The sequence below is a fragment of the Hypomesus transpacificus genome, chromosome 11, assembly GCF_021917145.1.
Source record: "Hypomesus transpacificus isolate Combined female chromosome 11, fHypTra1, whole genome shotgun sequence".
NCBI lineage: Eukaryota > Metazoa > Chordata > Actinopteri > Osmeriformes > Osmeridae > Hypomesus > Hypomesus transpacificus.
In genome coordinates, this window is record NC_061070.1 from 12,593,650 (window position 1) to 12,612,071 (window position 18,422).

Sequence of the window (18,422 nt, forward strand, 5' to 3'; positions counted from 1 at the left end):
TGCTGAAAAAGGAAGGATGTCAGTTCCTAAATTACTTTGACTTTAATGGTAATCACGTTTATTTAGCATTAATAGATTGTTAAAAGAAAATCTGATCAACATTTCAACATCAAGTGAAGTAGATTTCAGTGCTGTCATAAAACATATACATTCCAATCAGTTTTGGGTCAATAAGTTTGGACCATGTGTCATCTGACTAAGAATACAACATTTGTCATAGTGGATAGTAGCTAGTGGTAGATCATGTATTCATTTAGCAGATTCTTTTATCCATGACATTTCAAGCTGTGACCAACAGCTGTTGTACCATATGACGTTCTTACAAGGGTGCTCAAGTAAAAAGTCTTAAGTATTAGTATTAAAGTATTAAATTGTCAAATGTTCTGTCTATACTGGCAGACTGATAAGTGCAATTAAAATATATTTTTATGAAACATTAATCACCATTAATATCCTACAGATGTATAATCTCCCATGTGTATACCCTTAAGAAATAAAGAGACATAGAAAGATAGGTAAACAGAATACAACCGCACACACTTGTACTGTATGTAAACAGAAATACAACCTCACTGACCTGCAGCCAAAAGAATCACTTCACTGAGACAGCTGTCACAACACAATCTAGTTCCATCAATACATTTCCCAAACCTTCCACTCAACTGCATTCAGTCAAAACCAAAGTTGTCTAATTTGTGAGGCAAGAAGTCTTCTCTACATTCAGCATCTAATCTACACACTGCTCTAAGTCGATCTACAAACAGGACTGAATCTAATAAACTCGTCCCTGAAGCTAGAAAAATACACATTAGGTTCCAACATTCCGACGTTGACGATTACGACCAACTCGTACGCCATCTGGAGGATAAATCAAAGTGAGTGGTTAACACCAGTAAGCAACTTCTATGCAACCACATTAGTAGTTTACTGTGAGGTTACTATCTGTATGGAAAACATCTTGGTGGGAAATCTTCTCTAACTAGATAAGTTAGAGAAGTTAATACTAATCTTGGTTTTGTAACACATCTTTTACCATCGGAGAGTCTCCCTCCCTCTCCACCTACCTACCTATATATGTAATCTGTACAAACTTTGTAATTACATAATCATTCCAATGTAAATATTATGTTGATATGTGGCAGTGTTGCTATGTAGTTATGTAGTCATTCATAATAATCACAGTGATAGATTTAATGGCTACACATGCACATGTGAGTGACATAAGGCTGTTGTTGTTGGTATGTATTTGTACCTGTCTGGACTCTCTCTAGTCTGGAGGTGTCATAACCAGGGAACCCTTGCAGTCCTGGTAGTCCTGGGTGGCCAATGTCACCTGCAGATGAGATTAGTCAGGTCCCCATAATACTGACCTTCCCTTGGTACACAGCTGACCCAGGTTACAACGCTTTACTGGTGAATGACTGCTTTTGCTGTCTCACTCACTGAGGCTAATGCCACCTTGTAACACACTCTCACTTTACCTTTCTCTCCTTTGGGACCTTGGTATCCTCTGTCTCCCTTTGGTCCAGGCCTGCCTGGGGGGCCAACAATGGTGCCATGCGCTATAAGAGCATAAACAGACTGGGTTAAACTGAAGTAAACCGTTATTTACTGGTGTGAACTGGAAGAGATGGGTTTAAACTACAATAGAATTGAACTAATTTGATCTCACTTCTAAAGAAGTCCATGAGGTCAGCTGTCACATTCCCATAGGAGCCGATGACACGGCTGTACCCAGGGGCCCCAGGGGGGCCGGGGGGGCCTGGTGGACCTTGGACCTCCATAATGCCTCCTCGTCGGGGGCCCTCAACCAGGTAGTCCTGCAGTAAGCCTTGGTCTGTACACAAATAATTTATCTTGTTTTACTGTGTAAGTGTAGACTAGAGGTCAGAGTCCAAACCCAGGGCTCCAAACCCAGTCTGATTCAATATTAGAGTCCGACTGGATTGACAGACACAAAGCAATAAAACGCTTGGATTGCCACTTAATAATATTATTGAAAGCTTATTGAGATAATGACAAAGTCTAGATAGAAAGCCAGATGCTGCAATCCACTCACTCCGGATGTAGTCTGTGACTCTCAGGGCCACGTTCGAGTAGTCCAGGGTCTCACTGAGTCTCCTCGCGTCAGCCTGGGAGCGCTCAGAGTCCTGGTGGTATCGAGGGTCTCCCTGGGAGTAACTGTCCCCTTTGAGGCCGCGGGGGCCAGGAGGGCCAGGAAGCCCTGGAGAGCCCATGATGGAACGCCGTATGTGATCACCTAGAAAACAAGCCATCTGTCATAGCGGTCTTAGGTCCATTAAAAACCCCATGAAACGCACAATGTGTAGTTTCCCCAATGGTGTAGTCTAAACAGGACATAACCTACAACAATAATATGGGTGGTTGAGTGTTGCTTATTTTTAGCGATTGTAACTCACTGGACAAGTACTCCTGGAGTTCAGCCCGAATCTGCTCCCGTGGGTAGTTCCTGTTGCTGATATCAGGCACAAGTTCCCTGGAGTTTGCTGGGGGTCCCTGAGGCCCAGGAGGACCAGGAGGACCAGGAAGACCAGGAGGGCCACTGAACCCAGAGCCTGGGAAGGACCAGAAATAATTAAAAGGTCTCAACACCAAGATTTTGTTTAGGAGGTTATATCTGGCAAACCGACAGTGCTGTACTCTCCAAGCTCTCTCAGCTAGACTCACTCTGTAGATAACGTTGGATGTCCTCCACTCTGTAGCCAGTTGAGCCCACGCTGACTGACCTCCCTGTGCTGCCAGGTGGGCCAGGGGGACCAGGGAGGCCTGGGGTACCAGGTTGTCCAGGGGGTCCCGCTGAGCGACTCACCATAGCACGGAACTCTGAACCTGGGGAAGACGAAAAAATGATCAAACCAAGACGAGGAAGAAGGTGGAAAAGCATTGCAACCTTACTTTTGGTCCAACCAGAGCTTCTGATTAAGAGGCAACATATTCAGGGGTTAAACCCATCATGGTTGTGAGTAGGCGGTCCGGGGTGCTGTGTCCAGAGGGAAAGAGTCTTACTTCTCAACAGTGAGGAGAAGTCACCAGTAAAGGTACCAGGTGACCCTGGGATCCCCGGAGGACCTGAAGATCCAGGAGGACCCGGAGGTCCAGGCTGACTGCCACCAATACCACGCTCTGAAAAACAACCCCATGAGAGAGGTGAGCGGTACAATTCAACTACTAATGAGCCAAAGATTTCAATACATACTTTCACACTGACTCTAGTGCAGCATGGTTGTGGAGGGAGTGTCAGCTGTGCATACCGGTCACAATTCTGTAGACGTATTCTGCGATTTCTTGTGGGTTGTACTTTTCTGCGACGCCTGTCCTCGTTCCATGCACCCCATTTAAACTTTGTATATACCGTCTCACATCTTCCCCTAAACACAAACACCCATATTCAGGAAGGAATATTTGAAGTGAACCATGATGTCTTTAATACAGAACCTTACATTGAAATGTCTTTGAAAGAAAGGTTTATGTTTTTTCGGGGGGTTTTGTGAACATGGTGTCGAAATGAAACATTAGGTTGAGTTGAAATGACTCACTCTGTAGTAGTGAAATGAGTTCTGAGGATGAGAGCTGAGAGCCAGAAGATCCAGATGATCTAGAAGAGCCAATGGAGCCAGAGGATCCAGAGGATCCAGAGGAGCTCTGGGCACCGCTAACGCCAATGTATCCTGAACCTGGAACACCATAATTTAAACACTCATTATATGGGGTCATCCACTGTACTGAATTAGCCATGATATCATGTTCATCATGTTATCAGAGGTATTAGTTGTCCCGCCACTAATAGCGACACAACATGGTAGAGTGAAGAGCATTTGTTGACTTACGGTGCAGGAAGGCGACGACATGTTGAGAGATATCTTCAATTGAGGCAGAAGATCCTGGCACTCCAGCAGGACCAGGGGGGCCGGGGGGGCCAGAGACACCAGAACCTTGATTCCTACCTGAAACAGGCACACAAGCAATACCTCACAACACTATACAACAGGTTTGAATGGTTCAGTGATGTGACTGTGAGACAGTGATGGCTACAAAGCTCATACTTAGATAGTCGGTAATGTATTGCCGCATGTCAACAGAGGATGAGGTCCCTGGGATGCCTGGGATGCCAGGAGGACCCGGAAGACCAGGAGGTCCTGGGGTGGCTGAGGCTGCGCCTGTTGAATATTATACAGAGTTAGAAACGTGAGCTAAAGGAAAATTGTGACTGACAACCAATGGTGAAATACAAAAGCGTACCTCTAGACGAGCCAGGAATACCAGGAGAACCGGGTACTCCAGAATCCCCTTGGAAAACCCAAAACAAGCAGAGCTTTAACCAAAGGCATAGAGAATGCCGAACTTTGAGATGGTTGAGCTTTCTACCTGTTTACCTTTCCGTCCCTCTGGTCCTGGCCGTCCTTGGGGTCCAGGTGGTCCAGGTGGTCCCTGAACTGTGCTGTACGATTCTCCTGAGGGGAACAAACACAACGGTCGGTGATGTGACACAGCAATCGTAACATTTGAAAAGGATTGGATTGTTGTGTTGCTTTAGAGGATGGTGGTGACTATCTCACCTCTGTCAGAGCCTCCTGGTCTTCCTGGGCTGCCTGGCAGACCTGGCTGGCCAGCATCACCTACGAGAGAGAAGATTAGTGTATGTCTGACTGCATTATCACTCTAAATAGTCTGATGATGGAATTGTATTACTTGGTTTATTGTATTTTGGTACCTCCTAAGAAAAAGGCTACTCAAAGCCTACTCACCTTGGAATCCTCTTGGCCCAGGGAGACCTGTGAGAAAAATGTGAATGTTTCATTTACATTTACGCATTTAGCAGACGCTTTTTATCCAAAGCGACTTCCAAGTTTCATTGGGTAAATACAATAATATGGAAAACTGTGAATTATCTGAGGAAAAATGACGATAAATGTGTATGGACAGCGTGTCATGAAAAAGGTGTCAGTGTGGAGGGAGGTTTTCCATTGACCTACCCTGTGACCCTGTGGGCCCTGCTGGACCAGGAGGTCCTGGAGGTCCAGCAAAGAAGGTTCCTGAGTCAAAGACCAAAATGTATCTCGTAAGTATGTCATCACCATCCAGATTAAATTACAATCCACAAGCCAACATTTGTGCTTGCCTTTACAGGATGTGTTATTTACCCGTCTGGGGATTATTAGTTGTGTAGTTCCTTCCATACCTGAATTGGGCACAAAGCTTCCTGGCTCCCCTTTCTCTCCTCTTGGACCAGGTCTACCGTATCCTACAGTGATAGAAATGGCAGAAAAACTCTTTCTTATGTCCGCACTGTTGGGGAAGTTACCACTATTGGCTTTTGATGTCAAGCTCACCTGCTTCACCTGGAGGACCACGAGGCCCGGGAGGTCCTGACCTGCTATCTCCTGAAGATAATATTCACAAAATGTTTATACTATTTTGCCATAATATGGTCTAAGAGTATAGACCCATCAAGAACCACTTTCAAACACTGTAAAAATAGTTTGCTTGCTGACAGTGGAAGAGCTTACCTGGGGATCCAGGGGGTCCGGGAGGGCCTGGTGGCCCTGGGATTGGTGCGGAACCAAACTGTCCTGGAAAAGAAACCTAGGGGTTACCCTGGAAACAGTATTTGCCAAACGTAGGTTCTAGAAGGCTATATGAGTTTAATAATATCATAATAACATAATCTAATATTTGTACCGTTGGTTACTACAAAGTGTCTCCACGCGAGATACAGCACTTACTATCAGCTCTGGATGAGCTCACTGTTTCTGTGGTTCTCACTGAGATTCCTGCCTCTCCCTGTTCGCCTCTGTCTCCCCTGTCACCTTTAAGACCTAAGGATTCACATGTTCAATATATAGAACCCAGCCCATAACTGGTCACATCCATGCTCCAGTTAGTACTGGCAAAATGCACGAGATAACCTACCAGGCTGACCAGGGTGACCAGCAGGGCCAATGGGGCCTGTGAAGACAGAGGAGTTCAATGAGAAACACATCTCTTTGAGAAAAAGTGAATTCTAGACTTGGCAATCTGTGTGTGTGTGTTTGTGTGTGTGTGTGTGAGTGTCTGACCTGATAGGCCTGGAGGGCCAGCAGTGCCGGGGGGTCCAGGGCTGCCGGGGGGGCCAGGGATGGCCACAGAGTTAGAACCCACTAGAAAATCACCAAGGTCAACATTTGAAATCTTAAACATGCATTGTAACATGCTGGAAGATAGGTTCTAACATACCACATTAATTTGAACATATACAAATCAAAAGTACAGTAGAAATCTCATGTAGTGTCTGTTACCTGCACTGACAATTCTTCCTGGCTCGCCTGTTTCTCCTAAAATAAACAGCAATGTAAACCTTCATAAGAGCGTGTATATTTTGCATTCGGTCAATTCTATTGACGTTTTTACGGTTGGTCAATGTTACCCTTAGGTCCAGGCTGTCCAGGGATTCCTGCTATTCCTAGAATAGGGATACAGAGCTTTGTGAGCAACAGAAGTGTGACATGTTGTACAAACATTGCTACCCAATCATGGTGTCATTACGATCATAAACAGTCATGTATGTCATTATAAATAGGAGGGGAATCTGCAAGTCTAGACAGTAAAACATAATCTACCTGGTGGTCCTTGAATCCCAGGGGTTCCTAAAGTACAAGGATTGACATTTTACTGACTTTCAACCAAAACACATAACGTTAGCTAAACAGCTTCATGGTATATGTTCTACCGCTAACCCTTCTTATCTGTTACCTGAAAGGCCAGCATCTCCAGGAGGTCCAACTGCACCCCGAATCCCAGGTAACCCAGTAGGACCCTGATCACCTGAGAACAGGAGAACCGGATGATATCATCATCATCACAATATGAGACCCTGGGAGGAAGCTTCAGCTTGATGGAACAATATCACAGAGGTCCAAATGGTTAAGTGTGAATACAGTAGATCTCAAGGTAACAGTTCATTTACCTCGTTGTCCTTTTTCACCGTCAATTCCTGAGGCTCCTGTTTGACAAACAAAGTGTTTTAACAGACAAGTCAGAGGGTCCTTGGTCGCTATACGCAATTGTGGGCATGCTGATGTGATGTCATCATTCTGCATCACAAAGTAGTAATTCAGTCCCCTACCCTTACCTACTCCCAATCACAGATAATGAATATGTCTGACTATATTTTTTGTTGTTGTATTTTTTATATTTTTTACTGACCTGCAGAACCCTTAGCGCCTTTCTCTCCAGCTGAGCCAGACAGTCCTGGTAACCCTGGATCACCTGAAAGGACAGAGGAGAAGTTGGTTGGAGAGCATGGTGATGGCAAAACCTATTACACTGACGGTTTACTGTCTTTGGTAACCAAAGGCATTGAGAATGCCACTCACCTGGGGAACCTCGAGGTCCTTTCTCTCCATGGTCACCTGAGATATTGAACACAAGCTAATGAATTGGCACTCATCTGTCACAAGATCCAAAGAACATAATTGTGCGTTCTTATGAAAAAAACATGACTTGCACTCATGCAGTAACAAACCTTTGATGCCCTGAGATCCAGCGGAGCCTCTCTCCCCTACATAGAAGAGATGAGACCAGCATTTAAGACCACTGCATCGGTCTGAACTCATATCTATGAATCACTCATCAACTATGACACCGAGTCTCATTCATTAATCTTGGACATACCCTTAGGTCCACTTGGTCCTGATTCCCCACGGAAGCCTTGAGGGCCTGGTTGACCTTAAACAACACAAACGTAAAGTCAAATCCAAACTTTTAAAAGTGCGTACTCATGCTTGCACACGGTATACATAATCTATCATACACATTAAAAGTGCCATTGTCCAGTAGGTAGAGGATAATCAAAGAGACTGACCAGGAGTGCCTGGAGACCCAGAAGCTCCAGGTGAGCCTGAAACACAACAAGGAGTGACTTAACAGTTCTACATCTTCAGTCCTTCAGCTTACTCAGTGTACTCTCGGAGCATGGTTGTGGATCTGAAACATCGACACTGTCAGCGACTTACCTTTGGGTCCGACCACACCAACTGGACCAGCAGAACCAGGAGGCCCCGGTTCTCCAGAAGAACCTGGGAGATACACAAGCATCCTGAGTTGTTACGCTGTATGCTTCAAGTAACAAGTTAGGGAGAAGTCATTAATACTAGATCGGTTACTGTTTTACTCCTTGCGGTACCTTTGTCCCCCTTTTCTCCAAACCCTGAGGGTCCTGGCTCCCCTCTGGGCCCTGTTGGTCCCTCACGACCCCTGAGTCCTGAGGGTCCCTCTGCTCCATGGTCCCCTACACACACCAACACAGACACACACATTTGTGGTACATCAATTCATAATACAAACTAGTACACTTAAAAAAATGATGATGCCGTATAAGCGGACAAAGTGATGCATGTACCTGCACTTCCTTTCTGCCCTTTGGGTCCTTCTGGTCCAAAGTGGCCCATGGAACCTGGAGGCCCTGGGGTCAGAGGTCAAAGTGAGTCACTACTGGATTACTAAGCAGTTCTACAAAGAATGGTACAAGAATTGTGTTGTCAAAAATACCACAATCTTTGAAATGGTGTCCATACCTGGTAGTCCTGGAAAACCATTGTCACCTGTAACATGGGTGATTGAATGAAATAATGGACATACAAGAAAAGGAATCAATGATTGTCTTTATCTATAACGAATTATGCTTTTTGAGAGCAAACAAGCTCAAATATGATCAACTGTAAATATACAATGAATGCTGTATATTTATAAATACTTATCCACAAACCTTTAGTTCCAGGACTCCCTATATCACCTGAACAAGAAAGGATAAGATGCCATGTAAGATGCCAACATGCAATTTAATGTGACTGTGATTACAGAAGACTACTTCCTGTACCACCATGTTGATGATCCAGTATGCATAGTTTATACAGTGATGTCTGTGATCTCACCTTTGGGTCCTGGCTCTCCCCTCTCTCCTCTCACAGATGAGGTAAGAATGGCTGTGAAACATGAAAATACATACTATCAGTGTGTGTTTGTGTGTGTGTGTGAGAGACAGAGAGAGAGAGAGAGAGAGAGAGAGAGAGAGAGAGAGAGAGAGAGAGAGAGAGAGAGAGAGAGAGAGAGAGAGAGAGAGAGAGAGAGAGAGAGAGAGAGAGAGAGAGAGAGAGAGAGAGAGAGAGAGAGAGAAAGAGACATAGAGAGAGAGAGAGAGATAATGTTATGCTTGAGCACTACCTCTGAATGACTGTGACTGCAGTTCAGCCCTCATCATCTGCTGGATGGTCCTCTGGAGGGCATCATTGTCTATTTGCCCATTGGTACCAGTACCCAGGTAGGTGCCCGTGCCTGGGTCTAGGTTTGTGCCCAAGTTCAGGCCGTTATCGGCACGGGCGTAGCCCCCGCTGTCCATGTAAGAACCAGACTGCAGTGTATTGACGTCGTTGCCAGAGGCGAACTGACGACTGGTCTGGGCAGAGCTGGCGGATGACTTAGACTCCAGGTCCGCCACACGAGACTTCAGCTTCTTCACTTCGTCGGCTGAGGAGAGGGAAGGCGTGAGGGGGTCATGGAGGATCAAGCCTTAGTAGACTTAGTAGATTTCATGTGTCCACAAATTCATTTCTAATCCAACAACAGCCCTGTTTTAGGTGTTGTGTTGACTCTGACTAGTCAACTCGTCAAGAATGAGGATTTGTCTTGTTAGGATGACATCACCTGTTAGAAGACAATGGAGGGGAGTTGGGCCAGAGGGACTCACCCAGAGCGATGAGGCCAAACAGCAGCCCCAGGAGGAGCAGGGAGAGCAGCAGCAGAGCCAGCAGCCACTTCCACCAGGAGCAGCAGGACTCGTCACAGCCACAGCCTCCTACTTCTCCTCCTCCTCCATAGTACTCCCCCTCTTTATGGATCTCTGTGGAACACCATTTGCCATAAGATTTTGGGCACATTCTCCTCAGAGACAGTGCTATAAAAACTTTGAGAACAAACACCAAACAGAAGAAACACCAACATTGCTGTATGTCGAATCCTTTCCCAACAATGATTCACTCAAGCAATACTATGTACAGTATGTGACGATCTACAGGCAGTATGCATAATTGGTCTTATACCTGCATATGTGGCTTTGTCTTTCGTTGACACCATGGGGGATCCATCTGGACAAACAACATTTCCTTGAGTAAAAAAAATTGACTGTTTCTTCATCATCAATTTGAACAGTTTCCTCCCCCTAGTGTACAGTCGATGTAGTCAGTGATAGTGCTCACAATAAGCTCCAGTCTCTGACTTCAGTGGAGAGGTCTCAGTGTAGCTCGATGCCATTTTCTCTTTCTTCATAGAATTGTCTGAGAGGGAAACTGAAATAACACACAAAACTGTTTAATTAGAACACGTACAAGTACAAACAATTTGCATTAGTACAAGATTTAATACAAATGAACCCAGGCATTGCCAAAGCAATAGTAAAAGTAATGTGTGAGTTTATATAGAAGATATGCTATACAAATATATAATGGGATGAAAACGGGTTCTAAGTAGCTGATGACAATTTAGAATGATAAATAAGGAGCACATTCACCTGCTGTAGTGCTGCTGAAGTTCTTCCCACTGTCTTTACCCATAAGGAGAACTTCTGTGTCCCTCTTGCTTGGATAATTCTCTTTTTCCAGAATCAGGTACTTGAAGTCTTTCCTATTTGTATCATCAGCTACTGACCTAGAGTCTGACATCATTGAGGGACTCTTAGTATTTGACAGTGTAAAGGTGAACCCTTACAAAACAAACGCAAGCAAAAAAAACAAGCTTACATGTTGAGGTGGAAACTCCAGTGCTCACAAGACCCACACTGTTTGATCCATTCTTCTGTACCCCATATCCTCCTGCAAGCACACGCACACATGCACACACACATACATACGGTACCCACAAACATGCACACACAGGCCCAAATAAAGCAAACACAGATGAGGGAACCAATCCAAATCTAAGGGGATAATCATTTCATTTGTATTTATTGCCCGGCATACCTGACATCCCTGCGTGTGTGTTGACCCCACTGGTATTAAGGACAGTACTGGATGTGGGAGACAAGTTGTTCTGAAACCCGTACACTGCAAGCAAACACAAACATGTTCAAAGACACAGTGCTTTCATTTCACTGATGAAAGTGCAAAGTTGGTGAAGAGCACTCGTCACCTGACAAAGACGAAGGCGAGGAGGTGGCATTGAGCGGGGAGGAGCCCGGGGACATGTTGTTGGTGTTGCTGTGGTAACCGTAGTGGCCGCTGCTGGGGACGATGGTGCTGGAGGAGGAGGGAAGGGTGGAGCTGGACCAGGAGTAGGATGGTAGGGTGGAGTCCAGAGTGGTGGGCTCATATTGGCCTGACACTGGAGAGAGACAGGGAAGCAGTTCATACAATCAAAAGGAAACCTACCAAATTGTTAACACCAAGTAACACCAAGTAACGAAAGATCAGTAACCAAACTGTTCAGATACCACAAGATGGGGCATGGAGTGCATACGTGCAGAGGGGTGCTTTGACCACTAGGTGGAGCTGTACCTGTCTGGGAGGCCCCAGTGCGTATCTTGGTCTCCACAACAGCCTTCCTGGGAACAGGCAGGGTGGTGGACGTGGAGGAGGAGCGAGTGGGGCTGACGCTGTTGGAGCGCCCTCCCTTCAGCAGTCTCTTCACATCCTCCAGCTCCGCCCCTACAGAGAAGCTACAGGGTTAGCGGTTCCAGGACGGTAAACATGACAGAGCCTACACACTGCATAGACAACAAATTCAAAGTTCCCGAAAAAACTATACTCACATCTGGAGGCGGATGGAGAAGCACTTTGCAGCCTGGCTCTGATCTCACTCTCTGAGGTACAAGATAACATGTTAGTAGCTGTACAGATGTTAGCATCTCAATGCAAAACAAAACGGGCAAAGGGAAGGAGTTTTAGTATGAGTTAAAGTTGCTTTAACATCGTGTCGCTGTCGTTTTTCAATTGCTGTTGCAAGAAGGCACTGGTTTGTTTGTACCTCTGGTGTGACTCCGTCCCCTGGTGGCTCCCGAACCTTTAAATCAACATGCACACACACACATACGCATACATACACACACACACACAAACACACATGGAAAGAGTATAATATCCAGTTGTGTACAGTACTATCCTTTGGAGGTTTCCCATTTTTCTTCAGATTTTTAAGATTCAGGCATGAGGAACATTTACCATAGTCTTTGCGTTTAAACTCTGGGGAGGAATTATCACTTGAGCTTCCTGAGAGAAGGAGAGAGGACACACTATGCCATCAGAAGTTACCAGTGAATCGATCACATTACGCAGTTGGCTGTCTGGCCTCTAACTCACCATCATAGCCCCCAGAGCGGCTGCTCATGTTCTTCCTCTCCAGCAGGACTGGGGAGATACCCCCTGTGGAGGCAGAGCTGTGGGCTCTTCTGGTGCCCGCTGATGAGCTCGACTTCACCTTTGACCCTGAGCTCCCTCCAGCTGACAATGCTAGTGAGTAGCCTCCACCACCTCCACCACCGCCATCCCCCCTTCCTCCCCCCGCTCCACTTCTTCCTCCTCCTCCACCACCTCCTCCCCCTCCACCACCTCCTCCACCTCCACCTCCTCCACTCCAAACTCCTTCTATTTGCCCTCCATAGGAGTCTCCTCCATTGTAGACCCCAGAGGAGAGGCTGGATCCACTGGCATTGACACCCACAGAGGCTAGAGGCAGAGAACAACACTCAAATGTTAAGGCTAGTGTTAAAGGGCAATACAAATCTGTGTACTAACTGCAGGAATGAATGTAGTTATAAAAGTATAAAGAATTCTGAAATATCTCACAGGAAGTGTAGTAACTTTCATTGCTGTTTTGAATCAAAACGTTCTTCTCCAACCCCAAGCCTCCAGCATTGCTGGACATACTCTTGTGAGAACTAGATCCGCTAGTGCCCTCTGGTGACAAGAACACATGTGGGGACGTCAAGCATGGCAGACAAATGTGAATTAGTTTATTGATTGTCATATGCAAGCAGACCCATTGTCATTTCATCTGGACAAGCAAGTAACCAAACTCACTCGGTGGAAGAGATGTCAGTCTACTTGTTGAGGTTGTAGTTTCTGGTACCGCCAAACAAACTAAAAGAGCAACATTATTCAGTATTGATAAAATATATAATATCAGTACTCACTGCGTGGCACTTTGTACATTGAGTATGGACTGTCTCAAATGAGTTATATGATCATGAAAGCCCGTAAGCCAACTTTTGCAGCTTTGTGAAGATATTGCATTTCAAGCACAAGTCTGCTTGTATAGCCCATACCCTCCGGCAGGAGTTATGTTTAGGAATCAAAATTGGTTGATAATATGTTTGCAATAGAATGTATCACGATACTAACCAACTTGCTAAATATACAAGTTCATAATATACATACTGTATTGTTACTTCCGTCTCATGTTTTAATAAAAAGTGTAAAAGTATCCTAATTTGTGTCTCACCCTTTCCTCCTGAGCTGCCTCCTGAGTGGTTTCTATGTCTTGTTGATATTAAATCATCCATTCCATAGCTATTTAGACAGCAAATCATGCACACAAAAAAACACAATTACATTACTGTGGACTTGCCTTGGTAACATCTCAAACAAAGAAACATGTTGGAGTAACAATAAGATACATTTGAAATCCCAAAATGGATTTTAAAAAGCATATTCTAACATAAGTTAAAGCAAGTAGAGGAAGTATGTGCCACAAGCAAACTTCTCACGTTGCATTCAAGACATACAGAACAGTAGCCTACTGTACATCAAATGAATCAAAGCAGGGTTTCAATTGGCGAGAGCAAAATAACTTTGTAAACGTATTTGGACCGAGCAGGCTAACAAAGGGGTAGAAGAGGACTATTGTGTAGTTTTATGTAGAAAAAAAACATCACCATAACTCATAGACCACACCCTTACAGCATCACACTGAAAAAGATTATGCACACAATCAGTTCACATGTGTATTGAATCATGAAAGGAATCTGAAAGGCAGAAAATCTGTTTCAAATGCAACAATTTAATAATCAACTTTTGGCAACATGGTGATTTTGCCGATTTTACCGATCATCTTATTTTGACTAAAACATAAAAACAATATTACATGAAGTTCAAAACAACTTTAATTGCGCTCAAATGAATGCGAAAAAAATGTGTGCGCTTGCATTAACTATTAATGTCCCTGCCAAATCTGATATCAAACTTGCGTCCCTGACCTGAGATATGGGTTAAGCAAGGAGTTTCTATAGCCGAGTATTGCATTGTTTGCAGCAAGCTTGAAACAAAAAGGGATATGAATAGGGGCCTGTGCCCCAGTAGAGTTTTATGTCTCACAATGCCCCTCTAAATACTGTTGTTTAGTCCAGAAAGTGCACAGGCCTACATTCCTGGTAAAAGCATTGATTATTACAAAAATGTGGGCTACATACAGTGCCCTCCAAAAGTATTGGAACAGTGAGGCGAATTCCTTTATTTTTGCTGTAGACTGAAAACATTTGGGCTTGACATCAAATAATGAACGTGAGACCAGAGATCAACGTTTCAGCTTTTATTTCCAGGTATTTACATCAGGATCTGATGCACAACTAAGAAAATATCACATTTAGTTTGAATCCACCCATTTGTCATGTGATCAAAAGTATTGGAACAGATATACTTAAAACATATTTAAGTGAATAAGACTTAATATTTAGTTGCAAATCCTTTGCTTTCAATAACTGCAGCAAGTCTGTGACCCATTGACGTCACCAAACCTTTGCATTCTTCCTTTTTGATGCTTTCCCAGGCTTTCACTGCAGCCTCTTTCAGTTGTTGTTTGTTTTGTGGGGTTCCTCCCTTCAGTCTCCTCTTAAGCAGGTAAAATGCATGCTCTATAGGGTTTAAGTCTGGAGATTGACTTGGCCAGTCTAATACCTTCCATTTCTTGCCCCTGATGAACTCCTTTGTTGTTTTGGCAGTGTGTTTTGGGTCGTTATCTTGCTGCATGATGAAGGCTCTGCCAATCAGTTTGGTTGCATCTTTCCTTAAATTGGCAGACAAAATGTTTCTGTAGACTTCCGAGTTCATTTTGCTGCTGCCATCATGTGTTACATCCTCAATGAAGATTAATGAGCCCGTCCCAGAAGAAGCCATGCAAGCCTAAGCCATGACATTACCTCCACCGTGTTTCACAGATGAGCTTGTGTGTTTGGGATCATGAGCAGTTCCTTTCTTTCTCCAAACTTTAGCCTTTCCATCACTTTGGTAAAAGTTAATCTTTGTCTCATCAGTCCATAAAACTTTGTCCCAGAATTTTTGAGGTTCATCTCTGTACTTTTTGGCAAATTCCAGCCTGGCCTTCCTATTCTTCTTGCTAATGAGTGGTTTGCATCTTCTGGTGTAGCCCTTGTACTTTTGTTCATGAAGTCTTCTGCGAACAGTAGATAGTGATACCTTCACTCCTGCCATCTGGAGGTTGTTGCTGATCTCACTAACAGTTGTTTTAGGGTCTTTCTTTACAGCTCTCACAATGTTTCTGTCATCAACTGCTGATGTTTTCCTTGGTCTACCTGTTCGACGTCTGTTACTTAGTACACCAGTAGTTTTCTTCTTCTTCAGGACATTCCAAATGGTTGTACTGGCTATGGCCAATGTTTCTGCAATGGCTCTGATTGATTTTCCATCTTCTCTAAGACTCACAATTGCTTGTTTTTCACCCAAAGACAGCGCTCTGGTTTTCATGTTGTTTTCACCTCTGAATACAGTCTGCATAGACAAAACCTATCTTACCCAATCTGAACCTGAGTGTAGACATTCAGTGGTATTTATTGATTGAATAATGTATGTAATAGGACACACCTGGGCAACAAAACACACCTGTCAGTCACATGTTCCAATACTTTTGCTCACGTGACAAATGGGTGGGTTCGAACAAAAAGGTGATATTTTCTAATTTGTGCATCAGATCCTGATGTAAATACCTGGAAATAAAAGCTGAAACGTTGATCTCTGGTTTCACATTCATCGTTTGATGTCAAGCCCAAATGTTTTCAGTCTACAGCAAAAATAAAGGAATTGGCCTCACTGTTCCAATACTTTTGGAGGGCACTGTATCTTCCAGAAATAAATAAATAAATAAACAAAAACAACTTTTCAGTTTTTAAACACACTGCACGGTAGGCCTACTGTTCGTGATTATATAAAACAGTGCCAGGCTATTTATAGTCACGCATGGTCAGCAACATCAGGTGGACCAACGAGAGCATCACAGTGCCAAACTGAATTATTTGTCTCACCGGTAGTCTACCTGAAAGCATAGTTTTACGTTATAAATTATATTAAACTCTGCTCCTTTCGAGCTGAAGTCAACGGGATATCTTACCTTTAAAAGCTTTTCAAACCAACGATTTTTGGGGAAAGGCGCGCGCTGAATCTTCTGATTCTGTGGATCGCTGAATTTCGTTAATAAATAGAAATTGTTTGAAAATGAGAACTGCTACTGAACATTTGTGGGGTGGTGTGTCCTTATGTTTCTTTTTTCACTCTTATTTTCTTTCTCGACTTTGTCTGACAAGTCAAAACAGGGCAGCGTTGCTTTTGTCCCAGCCGCGCCCATAGTTCTTGGCAGGTAAAAAAGAATTACGCCTACAAAGGTATGCCCTGGGGAATGGCCAATTGACTTCGACTCAGAGACAGAGCTTTCTTGAACATATTCAAATAAACAAAGTCGATCTAACATGACAACAGCAAACAAATAACATAATTTTGATACTCTAGGGGGGTCATTTCCACAGCATTTAATTGTTGTGGGAGAACCCCCCCCCATTCATATTTTCATACACACACACAGCCTGGGAATAAGGTTACACAAACAAATACAGACACAAACTGTCTTGAAAATAATCATAAAGTTGCACATTTGCATCATACATCTTTGTGCAATGGCATCAACATACAATCTGTTTGTAAATCACAGTTCTGACAAAGTTCTGACAAATCTGACAATAAAAGACTTGCACTTGACTTGAACTTGAACGGTTTATTGCAGATATGGGGACATAGCATTGACCTTATTGTGAGGCCTCAATGCATATTGTCTGTTAGTCATCATCACAAGCCTTCTCCCAATCTCTCCTGGGGGCCATGTGTTCCTTAGCTCCTCTTCTTTTGAGAGGACATGATCCCCACCCCACCCCACCCTGCTCAAATAGCCACCCCACCCATTCAGTATGACTACACTACACCTCTCCTTCATTTTGGACCATGCCCTGGAGAATTAATTCTGCTTTGCAGAAAGCATGTGGAGAACTGCACGATGCATCACCGATGATGACTCAGTCTGAAGTAGGGAAGAAAGTGATAATGACATGCTGTCAAATTCTACAGTGTTTTATAGTTAGTACTGAGAACACATATCATTTCTTTGTTTTCTTCAAGTACCAGGGGAAATAACTATAATAATTAAACATCACCTCAGGGTATTTAGAAATGCACTACCTAGCGGAAAAGCAAAATGCAGACCAAAAGTAAATTTGAAATAGCTGTTATGTATGGAAGATAGCAGGTAAAATATGGGAATTCACGCCACAATAAGTCCAACCCTAACCCTACTGACTAGACCCTCCCTGAATATATGTGTTTTCAGACCTTTGTTCTGACTTCAGAAAGTGTCCTGCAGGATCACATGACAACACAACAGGAACCAAGCAAACAGTCTGACTCATAGACATAAGTGATTGAACTCATTCAACTGATTTCTGAAATGTCTCTTTTCCCTGAGGTATGTAATATCAGACAACATTGGTGATGTTCAAGTCAAGACAAGATACCTTTTCAATCCACACCTTTCTCCCCAAGGCTACAGAAAGACACAATTAAACCAGTGCAGGCACGAACTCCGTGAATTAATATACAGTATGGGAAGAAATCTGTCTTGCTTAGAGGGATGAATAAAATGGCTGACTTATGACAACTGTCCTGACAAGCCAGGCAGTCTCAATGTACAACCCCTTGAAATAATGTTTCCATAACACATTATGATAGTAAATTACTTAAAACATCTTCACAAATAATGCTTAGATTTGTTTTAACTTTGTCTATTTATTTTGACAAACAGTACAAAAGTTTAGTTGCACAGCTAATAGCATATGATTGTTATATAGGCTAAGTGAACTTAAAACGTTGTCATAATTCAGATGTGTGACTTTGATGTTACTTTACAACCTAAGTATCTAATTCAGCCAACAACCAAATAATATAATAATTAACTGACTAAATAAATACATATTTAAACCCAACTTGTGGGTGCAGCCTCCCATTGCCTCAATGACGTGAGGGTCCAATCCCTGCTTGAGCTGGTAGCTACCAAGCTGGTGGAGGAAGTACAGCTAAACATGAATGGGAAGGAGATAGGGGCTTTGT

The 18,422-nt window shown here is 43.6% G+C and overlaps 1 protein-coding gene across 2 annotated transcripts; it reads right to left on the reverse strand.

The window, feature by feature from the left end:
* Window positions 1–27: 27 nt before the first annotated feature.
* Window positions 28–16,608, reverse strand: col17a1b (collagen, type XVII, alpha 1b). Of its 2 annotated transcripts, none has more exons than XM_047029744.1 (56): window positions 16,384–16,608; window positions 13,486–13,553; window positions 13,065–13,124; window positions 12,831–12,941; window positions 12,345–12,710; window positions 12,207–12,254; window positions 12,013–12,048; window positions 11,798–11,848; window positions 11,544–11,693; window positions 11,179–11,370; window positions 11,010–11,093; window positions 10,791–10,862; window positions 10,562–10,705; window positions 10,251–10,340; window positions 10,095–10,139; window positions 9,743–9,895; window positions 9,220–9,522; window positions 8,931–8,981; window positions 8,765–8,791; window positions 8,574–8,600; window positions 8,399–8,461; window positions 8,183–8,287; window positions 8,013–8,075; window positions 7,862–7,897; window positions 7,672–7,725; window positions 7,523–7,558; window positions 7,374–7,409; window positions 7,204–7,266; window positions 6,965–7,000; window positions 6,751–6,822; window positions 6,618–6,644; window positions 6,425–6,460; window positions 6,297–6,332; window positions 6,078–6,173; window positions 5,932–5,967; window positions 5,745–5,837; window positions 5,529–5,591; window positions 5,352–5,402; window positions 5,201–5,263; window positions 4,995–5,054; window positions 4,767–4,793; window positions 4,578–4,637; window positions 4,395–4,472; window positions 4,261–4,308; window positions 4,065–4,178; window positions 3,849–3,965; window positions 3,558–3,695; window positions 3,273–3,389; window positions 3,028–3,144; window positions 2,689–2,850; window positions 2,421–2,576; window positions 2,060–2,260; window positions 1,673–1,837; window positions 1,482–1,562; window positions 1,253–1,333; window positions 28–858 (listed from the first exon to the last, which is right to left on the reverse strand). In XM_047029744.1, the coding sequence occupies exons 2-56, from the start codon at window positions 13,544–13,546 to the stop codon at window positions 809–811; spliced, it is 4,908 nt and encodes a 1,635-aa protein (XP_046885700.1). In that variant the 5' UTR covers window positions 13,547–13,553; window positions 16,384–16,608; the 3' UTR covers window positions 28–808. The 2 variants fall into 2 exon arrangements, with proteins under 2 accessions (XP_046885700.1, XP_046885701.1); XM_047029745.1 differs by having other exon boundaries at window positions 6,078–6,158; window positions 16,384–16,607.
* Between the last annotated feature and the right edge of the window lie 1,814 nt (window positions 16,609–18,422).